The sequence below is a fragment of the Chanodichthys erythropterus genome, chromosome 7 (assembly GCF_024489055.1).
Source record: "Chanodichthys erythropterus isolate Z2021 chromosome 7, ASM2448905v1, whole genome shotgun sequence".
Classification (NCBI taxonomy): Eukaryota; Metazoa; Chordata; class Actinopteri; order Cypriniformes; family Xenocyprididae; genus Chanodichthys; species Chanodichthys erythropterus.
The window spans coordinates 10,008,838-10,028,590 of NC_090227.1; the positions used below are offsets into that span (position 1 = coordinate 10,008,838).

At 35.7% G+C, this 19,753-nt stretch overlaps 1 protein-coding gene across 4 annotated transcripts in view; it reads left to right on the forward strand.

The window, feature by feature from the left end:
* Positions 1–533: 533 nt before the first annotated feature.
* dmxl2 (Dmx-like 2) overlaps positions 534–19,753 on the forward strand; it is a 93,291-nt gene continuing 74,071 nt past the window's right edge. For all 4 annotated transcript variants that reach the window (XM_067389801.1, XM_067389802.1, XM_067389803.1 and 1 more), the window contains exon 1: positions 534–890. In XM_067389801.1, the coding sequence (XP_067245902.1) occupies positions 804–890 (87 nt within the window). In that variant the 5' untranslated portion in view covers positions 534–803. The remainder of the gene's footprint in view (positions 891–19,753) is intronic.

Consider the following 19,753-nt stretch of genomic DNA (forward strand, 5'->3'; position numbering starts at 1 on the left):
GCCACGAAAACATGGAAGCGCTTTAAATGCCCTAGATGTAGACACAATAGAACGCGGTAGCTGACACATCTAAATTTACAACAATTAATGTCATAAAATCACAGCGTTTCGTCCGCAATTGTACCAATATAACGAGTTTAAACATTTACGTGGAAATTATCACTAAAACGAGGATTAATTGTAAAATAATAAATGCTCATAAACACAATGTACATTCTCTCTGTTATCCTCTTTAATATAATCTGTAAAACCAAGCACATCTATCCACAACAACGAGACTGTTTGTGAACCATGGATTTGTGGAACAGATTTTTTTTTTTTTTTTTTTTTTACATTTTGTTGTAGAAACAATTATGCTATATTATTATTACTACACAAATCCTAACCTTACAAATTCAAGTTTAATTTTTACGAAACTATGTAGCGTCTAGTTTTTCTACATCTACACTCTCGCAGTCATGAGGTCGCGCGCACGAGGAGCACGAGCGCCGCTGCGGTGATCGTGCCGCGCGCTCCAGTTTCAGCAGCAGCAGGAGGAGGAGGAGAGACGTATAATCCGCTCGTTAATGTTGACAGCGACGCGACACGAGCGATTTTAACCGTTCTACGCAGGAAATTAGACACCGGGACACACATTTCAGCAGAGCCCGTGTGTGTTTAAACGCACGGGGTGTTTAGAGACGAATGAGCGGCTTCCAGGCCGGACGCGGGCGGATGGGATTCCCGGTGTAGATGGAGAGAAACCTAGCGGGCGGAGAAGCGTCGCTGCTGTAAATAATTTAACATCAGTGTGATCAACAAAAATGCATCTGCACCAGGTGCTGACGGGGGCCGTTAACCCAGGGGACTGCTGCTACTCCGTGGGAAGCGTCCACGACGTCCCGTTCACGGTGAGTGAGAAATAAACCTGCGCGGCGCGTTATTTTACGCTTGTGCGTGATCGATGTTTAAGCGTGACGCGTGTGCATGAAGCCTGTGGGCATCATCATCATCATCACCACCATCATCCTCCTCATGATGCGTGTATGAGTTCATTATGCCATCTGTCATCCTCAAGGTTATCTGCGGTGTGTGTGTGTGTCCCTGCAGATCAGGAGCACACACACACACCCCTGTGGTGTGTTTCTCTATCTATGCAAACGCCAACATGCACGATTGCTTGACATGCAACGCATGTTTATAGTCGGTTGCTGTGCTCACACATGATGCTGATGCATAGCAGCAAAGGGTGATGATATTCGTTGGCTGTAGCTCACAACCTAGGTAGTCAGCTGCCTAGTGCCTAAACAGCAGTGACGAGTGTGATGCCCAAAAATGCTGTCTATGGAGCTTGCTTAGTAGGTTATGAGACAATGCCATTGTGGTTGGATGTTGAGTCCATCAGCTGTGCACACAGTGACGTCAAAGAGTACAGTTGACAGGCCAGAATCTCTAATGTAAATGTTTTGCACTAACAATGAATTAGTCCTGAATTAACAATGTTTATTCAGTTCAGTGTCTTAATATGCATTAGTACAACAAAAAAGTGTTGCATAAATATGTAGTGAACTCGGACAACAAAATTTGCACGAGAATGACTGCATGTGTATAAGTTTAGGATGATGCCTGATGGAGCCTGTTCAGGCAATCAATAACAAATAACGTTACCTTACTATTGTTTGCTTGTTTGGCCATAAAACTATAAAACACATGAAAATGTGATTCAGCAGGCTTTTTGGCAGCACTCCTTTCTAACCATTTCAATCTTATTGAGCTCATCATGAAGACTGCAGTGATCAGCACTGGAATATTACTGGTTGCTCATAAATATCTGCTGTCAAATGATATAGGGTAGGAGGTGATTGTGTTTTTGAAACAATCACGCTATGTCTTCTTAAGGAAAGTTGCTCTGATGTGCGCTTTGATTTGTCAGAGCAGAAACAAGAACTGAAACCTGACATACAATCTGAATATTTCTCTGCGGTTTAACACAGGTCCTCCACCAGAAAGTACACACACAGGCTTTCACATGATTAGGTCAGTTCGGACAGTTCAGGAGATCAGTTTCTATTTGGAAATGATTGTCTTTAGCTTTCGCAATTGCTGTGTGGGGGCAATTCATGTGTGTGTAGGAGCTGGTAAATTCCTGTTGTGTAAATTTTTATTTATTTTTTTTTTCCCCCAAAGGCCCCTTGTTGTCCAACACAATATTTAAAGACACCCCCCCCCCCCCCCATTACATAGATAGATAGATAGATACAAACCCGATTCCAAAAAAGTTGGGACACTGTACAAATTGTGAATAAAAACATAATGCAATGATGTGGAAGTTTCAAATTTCAATATTTATTCAGAATACAACACAGATGAAATATTTAAACTGAGAAAATGTATCATTTTAAGGGAAAAATAAATTGATTTGAAATTTCATGGCATCAACACATCTCAAAAAAGTTGGGACAAGGCCATGTTTACCACTGTGTGGCATCCCCTCTTCTTTTTATAACAGTCTGCAAACGTCTGGGGACTGAGGAGACAAGTTGCGCCAAATGTTTTCTATGGGTGAAAGATCTGGACTGCAGGCTGGAGATTTCAGTACCCGGATCCTTCTGATGTTGTAATTGATGCAGTATGTGGTCTGGCATTGTCATGTTGGAAAATGCAAGGTCTTCCCTGAAAGAGACGATGTCTGGATGGAAGCATATGTTGTTCTAGAACTTGGATATACCTTTCAGCATTGATGGTGCCTTTCCAGATGTGTAAGCTGCCCAATCCACACGCACTCATGCAACCCCAAACCATCAGAGATGCAGGCTTCTGAACTGAGCGCTGATAATAACTTGGGTTGTCCTTGTCCTCTTTAGTCCGGATGACATGGCGTCCCAGTTTTTCAAAAAGAACTTCAAATTTTGATTCATCTGACCACAGAACAGTTTTCCACTTTGCCACAGTCCATTTTAAATGAGCCTTGGCCCAGAGAAAACGCCTGAACTTCTGGATCATGTTTAGATATGGCTTCTTTTTTGACCTATAGAGTTTTAGCCGGCAACGGCGAATGGCACTGTGGATTGTGTTCACCGACAATGTTTTCGGGAAGTATTCCTGAGCCCATGTTGTGATTTCCATTACATTAACATTGCTGTATGTGATGCAGTGCCGTCTAAGGGCCTGAAGATCACGGGCATCCAGTATGGTTTTCCGGCCTTGACCCTTATGCACAGAGATTGTTCCAGATTCTCTGAATCTTTGGATGATATTATGAACTGTAGATGATGATAACTTCAAACTCTTTGCAATTTTTCTCCAGCAATTCTTACTCCACTATTTTTTTGCCGCAGCATTGGGGGAATCCTCTGCCCATCTTGACTTCTGAGAGACACTGCCACTCTGAGAGGCTCTTTTTATAACCAATCTTGTTGCCAATTGACCTAATAAGTTGCAAATCGGTCCAGCTGTTTCTTATATGTACATTTCACTTTTCCGGGCCTCTTGCTACCTGTCTCAACTTTTTTGGAATGTGTAACTCTCATGAAATCCAAAATGAGCCAATATTTGGCATGACATTTCAAAATGTCTCACTTTCAACATTTGATATGTTATCTATATTCTATTGTGAATAAAATATATGTTTGTGAGATTTGTAAATTATTGCATTCCTTTTTTTTTTCACAATTTGTACAGTGTCCCAACTTTTTTGGAATCGGGTTTGTAGATAGATATACAACAGAAATACTGAAAATATGACAAAGCTGCTTGTTTTCATTTTTTTGTGAACAGAAACTGGGAGTATTGATATATTAAATTAGATGTAAAAACAATATTAATATTGTGTTTCAAGAAGTTTTAAGAACTCCATGTTCTTAAATAAAAACAATAGTTATTGAAGTGGAAAAAATGAAAATTGCAGAAGATTTCAGTTTACATATCAATTTAGATTTGGACGGTTTTAATATATTAATAATAATTTATAAATTTGAATTTGAATATGAATTATATCCTGTAGCTCTATCTGAGTTTACTGAGGCCCCTGGTTAAGAAACACTGGTCTAAATAGGTAGTTGACATGTATCATATGGTCTCACGTGCTATTTGGAGAAAACATAGTACAATTAATAATATTATTGGGTCATTGACGAATAAGGCTTTTAAAAGTGTAAAAAAAATAAAAATAAAAATAAAAAAAACTAATGGAGATAAAATTAATTTTGAAGTTTTATTAAGTGTTAATGAGATTATTTAAAAAAAAAAAAAAATCAATTGACACTGCTTTTGTCTTTTTTTACAAAATGGACAAAATTTGTCACCAAAAAAGTCATTCGGTTTTACCGAATTACACTTTTGGTTACACCAATTGACGATATTTTCAAACAATGCTAACATGTTGATATCTAGCTAGTTAGCTAGTTAACTTGCTAGCTAGCCAGCAAAAGGACAATCAAACATTTTAAATTTAGTACAAGTTTTTAAAATATTACAACATTTTCCAAATTTTATAGTGGTTGTATCGAATGACCTGATGTTTCGGGAAATGCCTATGAGCAAGTGAAAACATGAATTTTTCAAATAGTTAAGAGTCTGAATGATGTCACATCCTGTCACATGATTGACTGCATGACTTGATCCAAAATGGTCTCTTTATATTAGTTACTCCAAATGACATCAATGAAATTATTTTTCCAGACAATCTTTCTCATAACAAAGGAACGACATTTACCCAAAATTTTAATACCATTTTGCACTATGTTGATATAAAATACATTTATTACATTTTAAGATATTTTAATCACAAATGAAATGGCTGTATTGGCCTTTGGACGGTTAAACCAAATGACCTTATGACACTTCAGAATTTTTAAAATATCTTTATATGTAGCAAAATATAATTAAAACCTTTTGGGTTCATTAAAAGAGATCTAGTTGTACTACCTTACATACTTTGGATGTCATATCTTTGTTTTTTATTAGTATTAAGGCATTTGGACAAAAAATGACTTGTCATGTCATTGCCCCAAATATATTAAAACATATGTAATATTTGTCCTTTTCAGAGTTATATGACCTAAGATACATTTACCTTTATTAAATTAATATCAATTAATTATACACTACCAGTCAAAAGTTTGTTATAAAATATATATTTTTATGTTTTTAAATGAATTGTCTTTATATTCAAGGCTGCAACTGTTTGATTAAAAAATACAGTAATGTGAAATATTATTACATATATTTATAAAAGGACTGATTTCTGTTTGAATACATTCTGTATATTCTTGTGAAATGTGATTTGTTTCTGTGACGCAAAGCTGAATTTTCAGCATCATTATTCCAGTCTTCAGTGTCACATGATCCTTCAGAGAAAGCATTCTAATATGCTGATTTGGTGCTGAGTTATTAATAATGGTTCTTATTATTATGGCTATTATGGCTATTATTAAATCTTTTGTAACATTCATATTTTTTCCTTGTTGAATAAAATTATTAATTTCATTTTCTTTTCTTTTTTTTTCTTTTTATAAATCTTACTTAAGCAGCAAAAATGGCTGTAATTGCTGCTAAAATTTGCAGCTTTGCTATCACATGAATAACTTGCATTTCAAAATATATTAAAATAGAAAACGGCCCTTTTACATTGTTATACTATTTCCCTATTATTAAACTATTTGTTTTTTACTGTATTTTCCATCAAATCAAAACCGCTTTGGTGAGCATAAGAGACTTCTATGAAAAAAATCTTAAAGGGACAGTCAACATGGAAGTTAGGGGGGACCAGAAACTGTTTGGTTACCAACATTCTTCCAAATATCTTCTTTTGTGTTTAACAAAGAAACGCATAGAGGTTTAGAATATTTTGAGGGTGAGAAAATGATAACAGAATATTTATTTTTGGAACTATTCCTTAAAGTATTCCAAACTTTTGACCAGTAGAGTATAATTCCATTAATTTTGATTCATTGTCATGATGTCAGTTTTTGTTAAAGGTGCCATCAAACGTTTTTTTACAAGATGTAATATAAGTCTAAGGTGCCCCCTGAATGTGTCTGTGAAGTTTCACCTTTATTTATGCTGTGTGGTCCCTTTAAATCTAATGCTCTCTGCCCACGGAGCTCGCGCTTGCCTTAAACAGTGCCTAAACAAAGTTTACACAGCTAATATAACCCTCAAATGGATTTTTACAAAGTGTTCGTCATGCATGCGGCATATGCGTCGGATTATGTAAGTATTGCATACTGTTACATTGTTTACATTACGGCTAATGCTACACTGTATGAGAGATTTATAAAGAATGAAGTTGTGTTTATGCACTATACAGACTGCAAGTGTGTTCAAAAATGAAAATAGCGACGGCTCTTGTGCTTGTTTACTTAGTCTGATGATTCGGCTGTGCACATCCAGACGTTAATACTGGCTGCCCTTGTCTAATGCCTTTCATAATGTTGGGAACATGGGCTGGCATATGCAAATATTGGGGCCGTACACCCCGACTGTTACGTAACAGTCGGTGTTATGTTGAGATTCGCCTGTTCTTCGGAGGTCTTTTAAACAAATGAGATTTATATAAGAAGGAGGAAACAATGGAGTTTGAGACTCACTGTATGTCATTTCCATGTACTGAACTCTTGTTATTTGACTATGCCAAGATAAATTCAATTTTTCATTCGAGGGCACCTTTAAGAAAAGTTCCCAAATTAAAATATTTTTCAAATATTATCGTAGCAGGTGAGTAAAGCATTAAGTAGATGAAAAGCTTTAGAAGACTCAGCACTTAGTTTGAGAGTTGTCAGTCTCACTTTTTGGGTGTCAAGCCTTTTGACTGTTTGGCCTCCTGCTCACTGCATCAGCGTGAGGCTTGCACATGATATGGCAAACCCACAGGCCATCAAATAAGGAAGATATTTTGTTTATCTTTCCATTATCTTTTGTTGTTTTGCAGGAAGGAGTGGTGTTTATGGACTTGTGGAGTGGGGGATCGTAGTGTGTGTTTGAATGTTAGTTGCCATTAGACAAGGCATAAAAATACAGCCTAGCGCGGCATGTCTGAATATATTACGCTCACGCCATACTCAAGGCTGACACACTTCCACTCCTGCAGACGCCTTATCCCGGGGCCTGCTGGGATCATTAGCCAGCAGGAGTGGAGGGTGGATCATAGCACTAGAGGATTTCAATGCCTCTGGGTTTATTTGAGTGCTGAAACCTCACTGGAATACCATATCTTCAATAGTTGCAGCATATCAGGGCTTTAGACTGTGAATAAATGGTTGCATTTTGCATCCTTTTTTTTCCTGCCGGTACGACTGAATTTGGTTAGAGGTCGCACTGGTGCCACTACCAATTTGCCTAACTGATAATCAATGCCATTTCTGTTAAATATGAGAAACATTAAACGACAAATGTGCCTAAAGGGGGACGAAACAGAGCTACTCCTTTGAACTGTGCCACATGGGCCATTTGTCAGCTTGCCTCAAAAGACAGAGCAGGATGATGCTTAGGAGGATGATGCCTCATGGAGCACGATCAGGTGGCCAATACCAAATACAACACTGTTGTTTGCTTGTTTGGCTATATAACTACAAAGCACGCAGAAATGTGATTCAGCAAGCTGTTTGGCAGCACTCCACTCACGCCATTTCAATTTTATTGAGCTCATCATGAAGACTGCAGTGATCAGTGCTGGAATATTACTGGCAGCTTATAAATATCTGCTGTCAAATGATATGGGGTAGAAGACAGTTGTGTTTTTGAAACAATCAGGCTATGTCTTCTTAAGGAAAGTTGCTCTGATGTGCGCTTTGATTTGTCAGACAGTGGCTTCCACAGAGCAGAAACAAGAACTGAAACCTGACATACAATCTGAATATTTCTCTGTGGTTTAACACAGGTTCTCCACCAGAACACACACACAGGCTTTCACATGATTAGGTCAGTTTGGACAGTTCAGGAGATCAGTTTCTATTTGGAAACAATTGTCGTTAGCTCTCGCGAGCTCAGAACAAGTGTGTTAACTCTCGATCGCGATCACTAAACAATGATGTGAGATCCAGTCAAAGCGTTTGAGTTCTTAAACTACAAATGTCTTGGTGATGAAGAGTAATGGAATATAAATTACAGTATTTTTTATTAAGCTATATCAATTTTTGTGCATTTGTGTGTATATATATATATATATATATATATATATATATATATATATATATATATATATATATATATATATATATATATATATATATATATATATATGAGTTGGGTTAGTTCACCCAAAAATTCTGTCATTAATTACTCACCCTCATGTCGATCCAAACCCGTAAAACTTTCATTCATCTTTGGAAAAGAAATGAAGATCTTTTTGAGTAAATCTGAGAGCTTTCTGTCCCTCCATAGACAGCTACACAACTACCACTTTGATGCTTTGAAACAGTTCATAAAAAGATAGTAAAACTAATCCAAATGAATTGAGCGGTTTAGTCCAAATTTTCTGAAGAGACACGATCACTTTATATGACGAACAGATTCAATTTAGACTTGTATTCACATATAAATTTACCAACTCGCACATCAGTTGTGTAAACGGAAGCTCAAGCATGTGACACATGAGGTTCATTCTCATGCTACGCAGCACGTTTGAGCTTCCGCAAGAGGTTTGTTCTTGCGCATCAAGCAGGTTCGGTTGAGCTTTTGTTTATGTTTGCTGATCAATGTTTATATGTGAATAAAAGCCTAAATTCAATCTGTTTTTCATAGCAAATACCATAAAATCCACGAGTTGCGTGGTTTTACCTGTGATTATGATCTACAAATGTATGATACTATATGGAAGACCAGTGGTTAATTTTAATAAGTAAGTAGATTTTGAAAAACGCTGCTGGACATTGTTGATATTTGAAATCAACCCAAACAAACCCACCCCTCTCTTCATTGCTCCGCCTCCAAAATTCACTCTCCAATCCTAAACTTTGCATTCTCTAGTGGTCGTCAGTGTGCAGTGGTTTACCTGCACAGCTCTCACTATCTGGCCACTGTTACACACAATGCAAGAGTAGATGTCTGTTTATCACAGCTGATGCGCAATGCTTCACGAAAAATAAAGCACAGATGGTGAGTGAATGACAAAAAAGCACAAAAAAATGAATGTACAGTACAAAAGAGTAAATACAAACGAGTTTGTTGTTAGTCCCCAACAGCACAGCAGCTCCAGACAATCATGACACACAAACCCAGTGTTACTAACATGTGAAGTGGAATCAAAGCAGCCTCCACATCTGTTTTCAGGCCTTCCCACTTAGCTCTCTCCAGCGCTGGAAAGCTTTTCTAATATTAATGCAGGTTCAAAAGATCATAACCCTTCATACCAGTGATATTTTTTGAGCTCTTTTGTATTGTTTCATCATCTCTCTTTCTGCAGTTTTTTTTTTTTTTTTTTTTTTCAAATCTCTCACTTACATGTTCTGTCTCTTCGACCATTATAGCTACGCCCCCTAATGATGATTGGTTGCACATTTTTTGTTGGTGTCAGTCCGACTAACTTCCAAACAGTGTTTTTCAAAATCTACTTACCCCACCTTTAAAAGTAATAACTAATAACTCAATTTTAATAACTCAGTTATCTTTTTTTTTCTTTTTTAAAATTAGATATTAATTTTTGTAGAAAATAAATGTACATTTGCATCCCAACTCAAGCTCAAGCTATTGTTGCTGTCAGCTTAAGTTACTGTCAAATGTGCATTTCCAAGAGACAAAGCATGTAATCCCTCAGCACCTGTAGAACTTGCTTTAAAATGTTATTCTGGAGCTCTGGATATTCTTGAAATATGGCTAATGTCTGCCAGAACTGAGCTGATGTTTATCACAGAGCTTATTACACATAGCATAACAAGCTGCTGTGCTTCCGGGTTCTTTAGACGAACAGCTTGTATAGCTGTTTACATGAACAGCACTATGTTTTCTATGATAATTTAAAGGGATAATTCACAGAAAATGAAAATTCTGTTGATATTTACTCACCCTCATGTCATCCAAAACCATAAGACTTTTGTTCATCTTCAAAACACAAATGAAGTTATTTATTTATTTATTTATTTTAAAGATTTATTTTTGGCGTTTTTGCCTTTATTATGATTGGACAGTGATTAGACAGGAAGCGAAGTGGGAGAGAGAGAGGAAGACGGGATCGGGAAAGGCGCTACGTGAAGTTATTTTTAATGAAACTTGAGAGATTTCTGTGCCTCCATTGAATTTATAAAGACTAAACATCATCCATATGAATTGAGCGGTTTATTTCAAGTCTACTGAAGAGATGCAATTACTTTATTTGATGAACTGATTTAATTTAAGCTTTTATTTGCATATAAACATTGATCAATGTAAATCAAATAGGTTTGTTCTTCCTTTGATCTACAGATAATGGTGGAAATCTCTACACAACTCTTCACATCTCCTGGTTAAAGGAATATTCCATATTATTTTTAACATAATGTTAATGGTTGGCATCTGTGGCCTACTGCCTAACTGATAAAGTTACAAATAATTTAGAATTGTGTCTCAGTTTTATATATCACAAATAAAGGTTTTAAATATTCAGTTGGTACACTCTTAAAGTATAACAATAGAGCTTAGCATGAGACTTGATGTTTGATAAAACCATTGACAAACCTGTCTGTACGAATACAGTCTTTCACTTTTACTTTCAGTAAAGCAAAAAAAAGTAAACCTGGCTAGTTCTGCTTGTTGATACCAGGAAGAGACTTCATTTGTAGTTACCACCATAAAGTTCCTAGAGCAAATTATATTTACAGGAGTTTTAAATGGATTTTAATTTTTTAAAAACTGAAAAATTCATTTTAAATGATTTAACAAGTATATAAGCTTACTATTTCAAGCCTGGTAAAGTCAATAGCTGATGTTAGAGTAAGTTTATCTGCTCTTGTTTGTAGACCGATGAGCCGTCTTGGGTGTAATAAAGCTTATATTTTACAAATGAAGGTCTTTTAGTATTTAAACAGTGCTGGTTATGTTTGTCAGTAGGTGTTAACGTACTGTGGAATAGCTCTTTATGAGATTAAACCGTTCATTGGGACTAGTCTTGATCTCTGAAGGGTATTACAATCACTGCACACATGTCGGATCAGGAATGTTGACAGCCACGCAGAGCCGAATCAGGCAGGATGAGTCGAGTTGTCTTCTCCCAGAGGATCATGTTCTCAGAGATTGATGAATGATGTCTTGCTCTAGTCGTGTTCAGTCTCACAGCGCAGAGGGACATGAATGATAGTCTACTACATTGAACACACACACATTGTCTGGTGTGATACTGGTACACATATTTGTTACTTGGTTTGGTTCTGTTTTCTAGTTGTTTTACTAGTGTTTTCTTAATTTTTCACTGTAAACCTGAATAAGTTGGCAAAACTCAAAAATTGAGGCAACCAGTTACATCAACATTTTTAAGTTAAGAAATTCAGTTTAAGCAAGCAGAACTGGCAGATTTTTATTTTGTTCTCATACATTTTAATTGTTATTCAATTTAAATACTTGAGTAAACTAATTCATACATTTAATTTAAAAAAACAATTCTTAAGAAGAAAATTACAGGCTTTTGGTGTCTTCTTTCTCTAGAGTGAATGCATCCTATTTCTGTGTGCTGTCTCGCTATAGTTCTAGCTAGAATTCACTAGTGATCACTGTTTTAATGATAGATTGGTGTCACTTCAGAGTACTCGTCCACATTCCTGGTACTGGTAATATGTATTGTATGTAGCTAGTGTTATGTTGTAGTGCTTAATATTTGAAACATCCCCCAATAAGTTTAATTAAACAACTAACGTTTGGGGATTTAAGACAGGTTTGAGGTTATCCTAACTTTAAGAAGTTACTTACAATGGTTTTTGAAGAACATTCTTTTCAGGAAAATGCATACTTTGTTAATTTTGTCTTAAAAAAGAAAGAAAGGTTTTTGGGAATACAAATATTATTTTTCTTCTTAAAAGGGGGGGTATCACACACAGTTTCTGCCAATCTCATGTTAATCTTGAGTACCTATAGAGTAGTAGTACATCCTTCATATATTCAAAAAGTCTTTAGTTCTATCATATTTATAAAAGATGCATACGCAGTACCGAGTCTTTCTGAAAACAGCTGAGCTCCTGGAGGCGTGCCATGTGAGCAGAGCTAAAGAGTGACGAGTATGCGCAGCTTTTGCATAGCGATCGTCTGCAAGCTATCAATGGTCAGCTAAACGAATGCATTTAAACACACAAAAATATTAAAATGCGACGGTATTTCTTGTGAAAAATGGTGTTGTCCAATAAAACCATAAAACTACTTGCTTTTGATACTTTATTTAATCCGATTATTATTGCCTCATTGTTATTGTATATATTTTAAGTCATTTTAGAGGCTATTCAATTAAGTATATTTTTATTACCGCAAAAAAATATTATACGATTATAATTGTTAGTGACAGCCCTAGATTAGTTAAATAAGTAAAATGTCTGCATTGTTTTGCATTTTGTGACTTTCAGTCAAAATACTATTTTTCCAGTCATATTTTCTCAATGAAGATTGTTCCTTAAAAATATTGTCTCATCTCGTTCTTGTGAGCCGAGTATCGTGTATCTTCTCCTGAGCTAAGTGTATCATCACACACACCCCTAGAAAATAACAGTTAAGTACAATTTTACTTATAAGAATGATTCATAAATTCGACCCTGGGCCCTGGTTAAAAGCAGAATCTAAATGAAATTATACATTCATACTATGGAGTTTCTCTGTTTTCTGTGTACACGCACCTCATAGTGATGTATGCGTTTGCCCAGTCGTGTCTATTATGGGAATGAGTGTCATTTTGAGCTTGTTTGCTTTCAGTACCTCTGTGCTCTCTTCCCATTAATAAGTCATAGAGAGGATGAGAACACACACACACAAACACACACACACACTGCTCAGAACACCAGGTGCAGCATTCAGCTCTTCAGTCTGGACTGATTAATGGCTTGTTGCAACCTGTATGTGCATGTGCGTTTACATTGTACCATGGCTTCAGTGCTGCAGTGAATGTATATGCAAGGCTTTGTTAAAATTGATTACTTGTGTACTGCTTACTACTGCATACTATTTACTGTATAGTGAACATTGTTTTATTTAAAAAAAAAATATTGTAACAGCAGGCACAGTAGTAGTGTTGTCAAAAGTAGCAGTACTTGGGTAAGCTACCAAGTCGGTACTGAAATTTTGAAAATGTGACGATACCATCATTTCTTTAGTACTGGGAATACCAAGTATCTGGGTATTTTCGGTACCCGCTGATAGGGCTGTGCCAGTATTTTACATGAATATGACTATGAATATTATGTGAATATTGTGTGAGTGAAGCACAAATCTTTTTTTACAAAAGAAATGTTAGGTTAGCAATTAATTAAATGTGACATCGCAGCCATGGAAACATTTTGGTTCATGCCGAATGAGAGAGGTACGCGAGTCCATATATTTAAGCTTTGTATTCTGTTTTGGGAATCGCGATCTGGTCACCCGATTTGCAGAGAATTTAAAGGTCCTGTTCTTCGTGATCCCATGTTTCAAACTTTAGTTAGTGTGTAATGTTGTTGTTAGAGTATGAAAAAAATCTGTACAATTTTAAAGCTCAAAGTTCAATGCCAAGCGAGATATTTTATTTATCAGAAGTCGCCTACATCGAACGGCCAGTTTGGACTACATCCCTCTACTTCCTTCTTTAATGACGTCACTAAAACAGTTTTTTGACTAACCTCCGCCCACATGAATACACAAAAAAGGGGGCGTGGTCTTGTTGCGCTCCCACGGAGAAGAGCAAGAGTTGCGTTTGTAGAGTGTGTTTGTCGCCTAGTGTTGTGAAAAGTACCGACTTCGGTACCTATCGGTACTGAAATTTTAAAAATGTGACGCTTTGAGCGCTGTTGAGCGGATTCATAAACATCATTCATAAACATTGAAGCCTATCACAGACATATCCGATGAGCCGTGAAAACAACGGCCAATCAGAGATGTTTACGAATCCGCAGAACAGCGCTCAAAGCGTCACGTTTTTAAAATTTCAGTACCGACTAGGTACCGAAGTCGGTACTTTTGAAAACACTATTGTCGCCATGTTGTCGAAACGGTGTTATTTTCATCCCGCAGTCCAATCACCTTTGTTTGGCCTTCCCAGTGACGCTGTACTTAGAGATCAATGGTTACAATTTATGTTTAACTCGGTTCCCGAAAATTATAATTGTGGTATCCTTACTGCAATAGTCAATGTTGGACTGCAGTGCATATAATGGCCACAAGAGGGGACTATGTTTATGTATATGGCTGTTTTCTGTATGAGGTACTCGTTCTGAGTGAGTGCTAACGTTGTACATTTTCTGTCGCTGCTTGTGGAGATTAAAGAGTTCAGTCTCTCGGGAATTATTGTCTTTTGTGTTCATTCGGCACAACACCACAATAATCCACATGTAAAACTATGTGCAGCACACGTTATGGTAAGAGGCGTGACCTTTCCGGGCAAGGAGCGCTAAGCTGCTGTCGAATCACAACACAGGAACCGCTGGCACAATCAGAACTCGTTACGTATTTCTGAAGGAGGGACTTCATAGAACAAGGAAGTCATCAGTCCATTTTATGACAGTGGAAACAGAGGTATACAGATAAGTAACTTATGTGAAAAATACTGTGGGTTTTTTTTTACACGCGAAACATGAACACATGTTATATTGCACAACGAAATCAAAGCTTCAAAAAAACACGAAAAACGGGACCTTTAACAATATTCCATTAGTTATTCCACTAGACATGGAATCTCTGTTTCTTTTCCCAAATCTTCACTCACGCAGGGGATTATAAATGTTTCTTCCTTTCTTTCACTTTTAGGCCTATTATATTTGTATTCTTTACTGTGGTAAAGTAGAAAAAAAACACAGTAGGACAGAAACCTTTTTGCTTGCACGTCAATTTCTATTTCACACAGTTTGTGCTTGTTATTAGACTTTATAAGGCGTGGCAAGTTTATTTGTATACCAAATTTCACACACACTGACATTTTTTAGTTTCGCTTTCTCTGGCAGCGCAAAATCAAACATAGCTTGAATGTCTTGCCCCTGTGAAGGATAAAACTAGCTCCAGACCATTTACAACTGTTGCTTGTAACATCAAGAGATAACATGAAGATATTATAAAAGAGATGGTCTCTTTCCTGCTTGTGTCCCACATCCTTCTCGAAGGGCAGAGCGGTAAATGACACATATCTTTTAATCAATTTAGGTTACCATTATACTGATATTTATTTATATGTTTGAATAAAACATTTTTTTTTATATATATTTAAAAATTTATTTGAACCGTAACATTTCAATGGTATTTGTACCGACTACTGGAGTTGTTGGTATCGTGACAACACTACACAGTAGGGGTGTGACAAGATCTCGCGAGACTAAAATGTGATGAGATTTCTCGTCGAGGCGAAAATTAGTCTTGTGATATTGCCATGACAGGATGATTAGGATAGAATATGCCACCACTACGTTTACATTGCGCCTCCACTGTCGTTTTGCTTTGTATTTAAATAAAAAACATTTAATTCATTTGGATAACGGTCGCCGCTGCTCCATATTTACAGAGTATGCGCGATCACGAAAGTAAAAGTAAACGAGCGCGCATTCAAACGCGATGTCAATTCCCCGCATTTTGAAAGCGGCTCCCTGATGAATGCAAATATCTCTTAATATGAAAGCTATTTTAGGCTGGGCAGTGTAGTTGCAACCATCTCTCAGCTCTGTATCAAAGAAAAATTTGGTCTTATTTGCACTTTGAATATTAAGAGAGTGCGATTTTGGTTGCACTTTTTGTAGAGTGTTACCATAGAAATGAATACGTTATCTTATTAAGCACAAACAATAAGGTTTAATTTGTTAACATTAGTTAATGCACTGTGAACTATCATGAACTAACAATGAATTACTATTTTTATTAACTAAAATAAACGAAGATTAATAAATACTGTAGCACACATATTGCTCATTGTTAGTTGATGCTGGTTAATTAATGTTAAAAATTAGACCTTATTGTAAAGTGTTACCATTTTTATTTATACTGTTTTTATTTCTATGATCAGTTTGTGGAAAGGAGTTCAGTTAGGAGGTCAAAAGTTGTAGAAGCTCATAAATCATGTGCAGTAAGGTCTGAAGAGACTGAAATCATACAGAAGAGAAGTCAGTCAGTTGAGTTTGTGTCAAAACCTTTTACAGTGCTTGAGTATTGTTGTCTTTTACTGCATATGATAATTTATACTCAGAAAGTAGAACTGAAATGACATTCATTACAAGATGATTAGTTAAAACATTTCAAATGCACCTGCAGAATATTTTTTTTAGTCATATATTTCGCCATTGAGGATTTCTTAAAAATAGTGTGTAAAAATCTTGTCTCGTCTCGTGAACTCAATCTCAAGTCTCGTTTTGTCTTGTGAGATACCCGTCTCGTCACACCCCTACTACACAGAAGTGATAAATCTTTCAAACACATGACCTCATTATGTTAGTGCATCCCATTATCATGTAAAAAAAGTTATTTAGTAGTTTGAGCCTTTGAACAATTGATTAAAAAGTAAACACATTGTCATTCAGTGCAGTGTGCTCTGCTGCAGGGCTATTAAACCATCAATAATAACTAATAATAATAATGATAATAATTTTGTTACTTGAAATAAATTAAAATAAATGTTAACTGAAATAAAATACAACGTAAAAACTTTCATCTAGTTGTCAAGACTACTACATTTCTTTCTTTTTTTTTTAGTTTAACTTGATGTACTAAAATAACTAACTGAAATAAAAAATTAAACTAAAATAACACTGGTCTGTTCTGCACTGATCTAGATCATCCAGATATATTATGCGTAGAACATTTTTTCAGACCGCATTAACAGTATGAGTAGTACTGTGCTTTGCTTTCCCAAACAAAACCAAAAATGCTGAACTGTGCATGTGCAGTAGATGAGCTTCAGGAGAAATGTAACCCAGAAAAAAAGTGGATGCATCAGTAAGCATATTTAGATCATCAAATGGGCACATCTGTTTAGAGTCCGACATGTGAGAGAAGGACACTGTGTGTGTGTGTGTGTGTGTGTGTGTGTGTGTGTGTGTGTGTGTGTGTGTGTGTGTGTGTGTGTGTGTGGATAAATCTGTACTTCCCTGTTCTATTTAAAGCATTACACTCATGGTTTTGTTTAACACCCTGTACTTTTGTATTTTTACCTCAACGTTGAAAATTGTCACAACACGTTGTGTTTAGATGGTATAATAATGAATGTAAATGTATGTAAGTGTGTGGTTATGATGACCCTTCTGACTCTCTCTCTCAGTTGTGTTATGACACACATTGCTACATTTGTGTTGCCAAAGCAGTTTCACTTGAACTACAGCCAATGTAGAAACATCAAAACTTGTAAGGTAACTTTGAAAGTAACATCATCATCATCATAATCATAAAAATAATAATAATGCAAAATAAGGAAGAGAAAACTGAGTTCCCCATTTTTTTGTTTCATGGTTCCCAGTGTGCTGTTCAAAAAGTTTGAAGATGGAATTTTTTTTAATGTTTTTAAAAGACGTCTCTTATGCTCAGAGTCTCTTATGCTGCATTTATTTGATTAAAATGACCGTAAACCATTTGTTATTATTATTATCAATGCTGAAAACAGTTGTCCTGCTAATATATTTTTGTGGATACTCTGATACTACCCCCCCCCCCCAGGATTCTTTAAAATATACATTTCAAAAGAACAGCATTTATTATTATTTTAACAATGTAAAAGTCTCTTTACTGTCATTTTTGATCAATGTAATGAATCCTTGCTGAATGAAAGCTCTTCTGCTCACCAAGGCTCCATTTAATCAAAAATACAGTAAAAACAGTAATATTGTGAAATATTATTACAATTTAAAATAATTGTCTTCTATTTTAATAAATATAAAAATGTAATTTATTCCTGTGATGACAAAGCTGACACATTTTCAGCACCATTACTGCATTCTTCAGTGTCACATGATCTTTCAGAAATCATTCTATTATTATTATTATTATTATTTTTATTATCAATGTTGAAAACAGTTTTTGCTGCTTAAAGGGTTAGTTCACCCAAAAATGAAAATAATGTCATTTATTACTCACCCTCATGTCATTCCACACCTGTAAGACCTTTGTTCATCTTCAGAACACAAATTAAGTTATTTTTGATGAAATACGATGGCTCAGTGAGGCTTCTGTAGACAACAATACCACTGTACTTATCAAGATCCAGAAAGGTATTCAAAACATTTTTAAAACAGTTTATGTGAGTTCAGTGGTTCAATCTGAATATTATAAAGCAGCGAGAATACTTTTTGTGCAGCAAAAAAACCCCCAAAAAACGACATTTCAACAATATCTAGTGACGGCTGATTTCAAAACACTGCTTCAAATCTTTTGTTTTGAATCAGTGAATCAGTCGAATCTGTTTACTTTTAAACAATTTATTGTATAAAGTGGTAAATAAATTATGCAAACATCCACATTGCTATGATCAGATGCTTTCTTAACTTTTTCTCATCGCTGTTATTTTTGTTGTGTGTTTATTTTGATATTGATACGAAAGCGTGCAACACATATTACATAACATATTAATCTAAACATCGCTCTCTAAGCAGCGTATGTGGCGTCGGATGTTCACTAACATTATATCGCTCTCTAGGGGTGACTCTGAATAATCGACGATTCAATGCTTTGATATGAGGAGCCTAACAGAGGTGTTATGAAAGGAGATATGGGGGTGCTCAGTATCTGATTTTACATAGACCTACTGGTTTTCTCCCAATAAGATAATATACAGCCTATTATGATAATGCTGTAAATAAAAATGTGAAAAGAAAGAAGTTTTTATTGTGCGTGAATAAATCCAACCCCTGTGACTGAGTTAAGTTTCACTTTCCATGATCTGTTACTGACAGAGGGCATCTTGGCAGCATGGATTAAATCTTTAACAATGTGTGGGATAAGAAAATCTAAAGTGTGATATTGGATAAACTTGGAAAAGGTAAAAGATGATCCAAAAAAAGTAAGACTCAAGTTGTGCCAACAGCTTATGCCCTACCACTTAACAACAACAACCATTGCAGCACATTTCTGCCGGCCAACGTTAACAAGTTGACTAGTGCATTATTTGAAAAGACTCAGATAGACACAGGCATGTGAAAGACTGGATTTTTTTTTTTTTTTTTTTTTTTTTTTTAATTAAGTCTACAAGTGATTTCAAAACATTTCAGCTGGATCTAATATGATTTTTGACTTGATTATCACTATTTTTTTATTATTAATTTTATTTATTAGAATGGTAGTATAATCTGTTGTAATTCAATTCTGTAAATTAATTTTTGATTGTTTTTCGGTGTATCTTTGTGCTGTGGACTATAGTTAAATCATGCTCGCACAGGCAATTTAGCGATTTAATTTGATTTGCCGACATGTGAAATGCATACCTCTGCAGTGTAATATATTATTTATATAATATATAAATATTTTATTATTTATTATTTTTTTAGGGTTATTGATTCAAAATGTTTTTCTTAATTTTCTTCTATATCTTTGTGTGGTCTGTACGTCGTGGCGGTGAATGTTTATCCACATTGTCTTTCATTTCAATTTAAAAAAGATAAAAAGTCATTGTCTGTTTCGTCTATCACTTGACAGGCAGTTTTGGTCACTTTCTTAGAAAGTTCTTTCTCTGTGG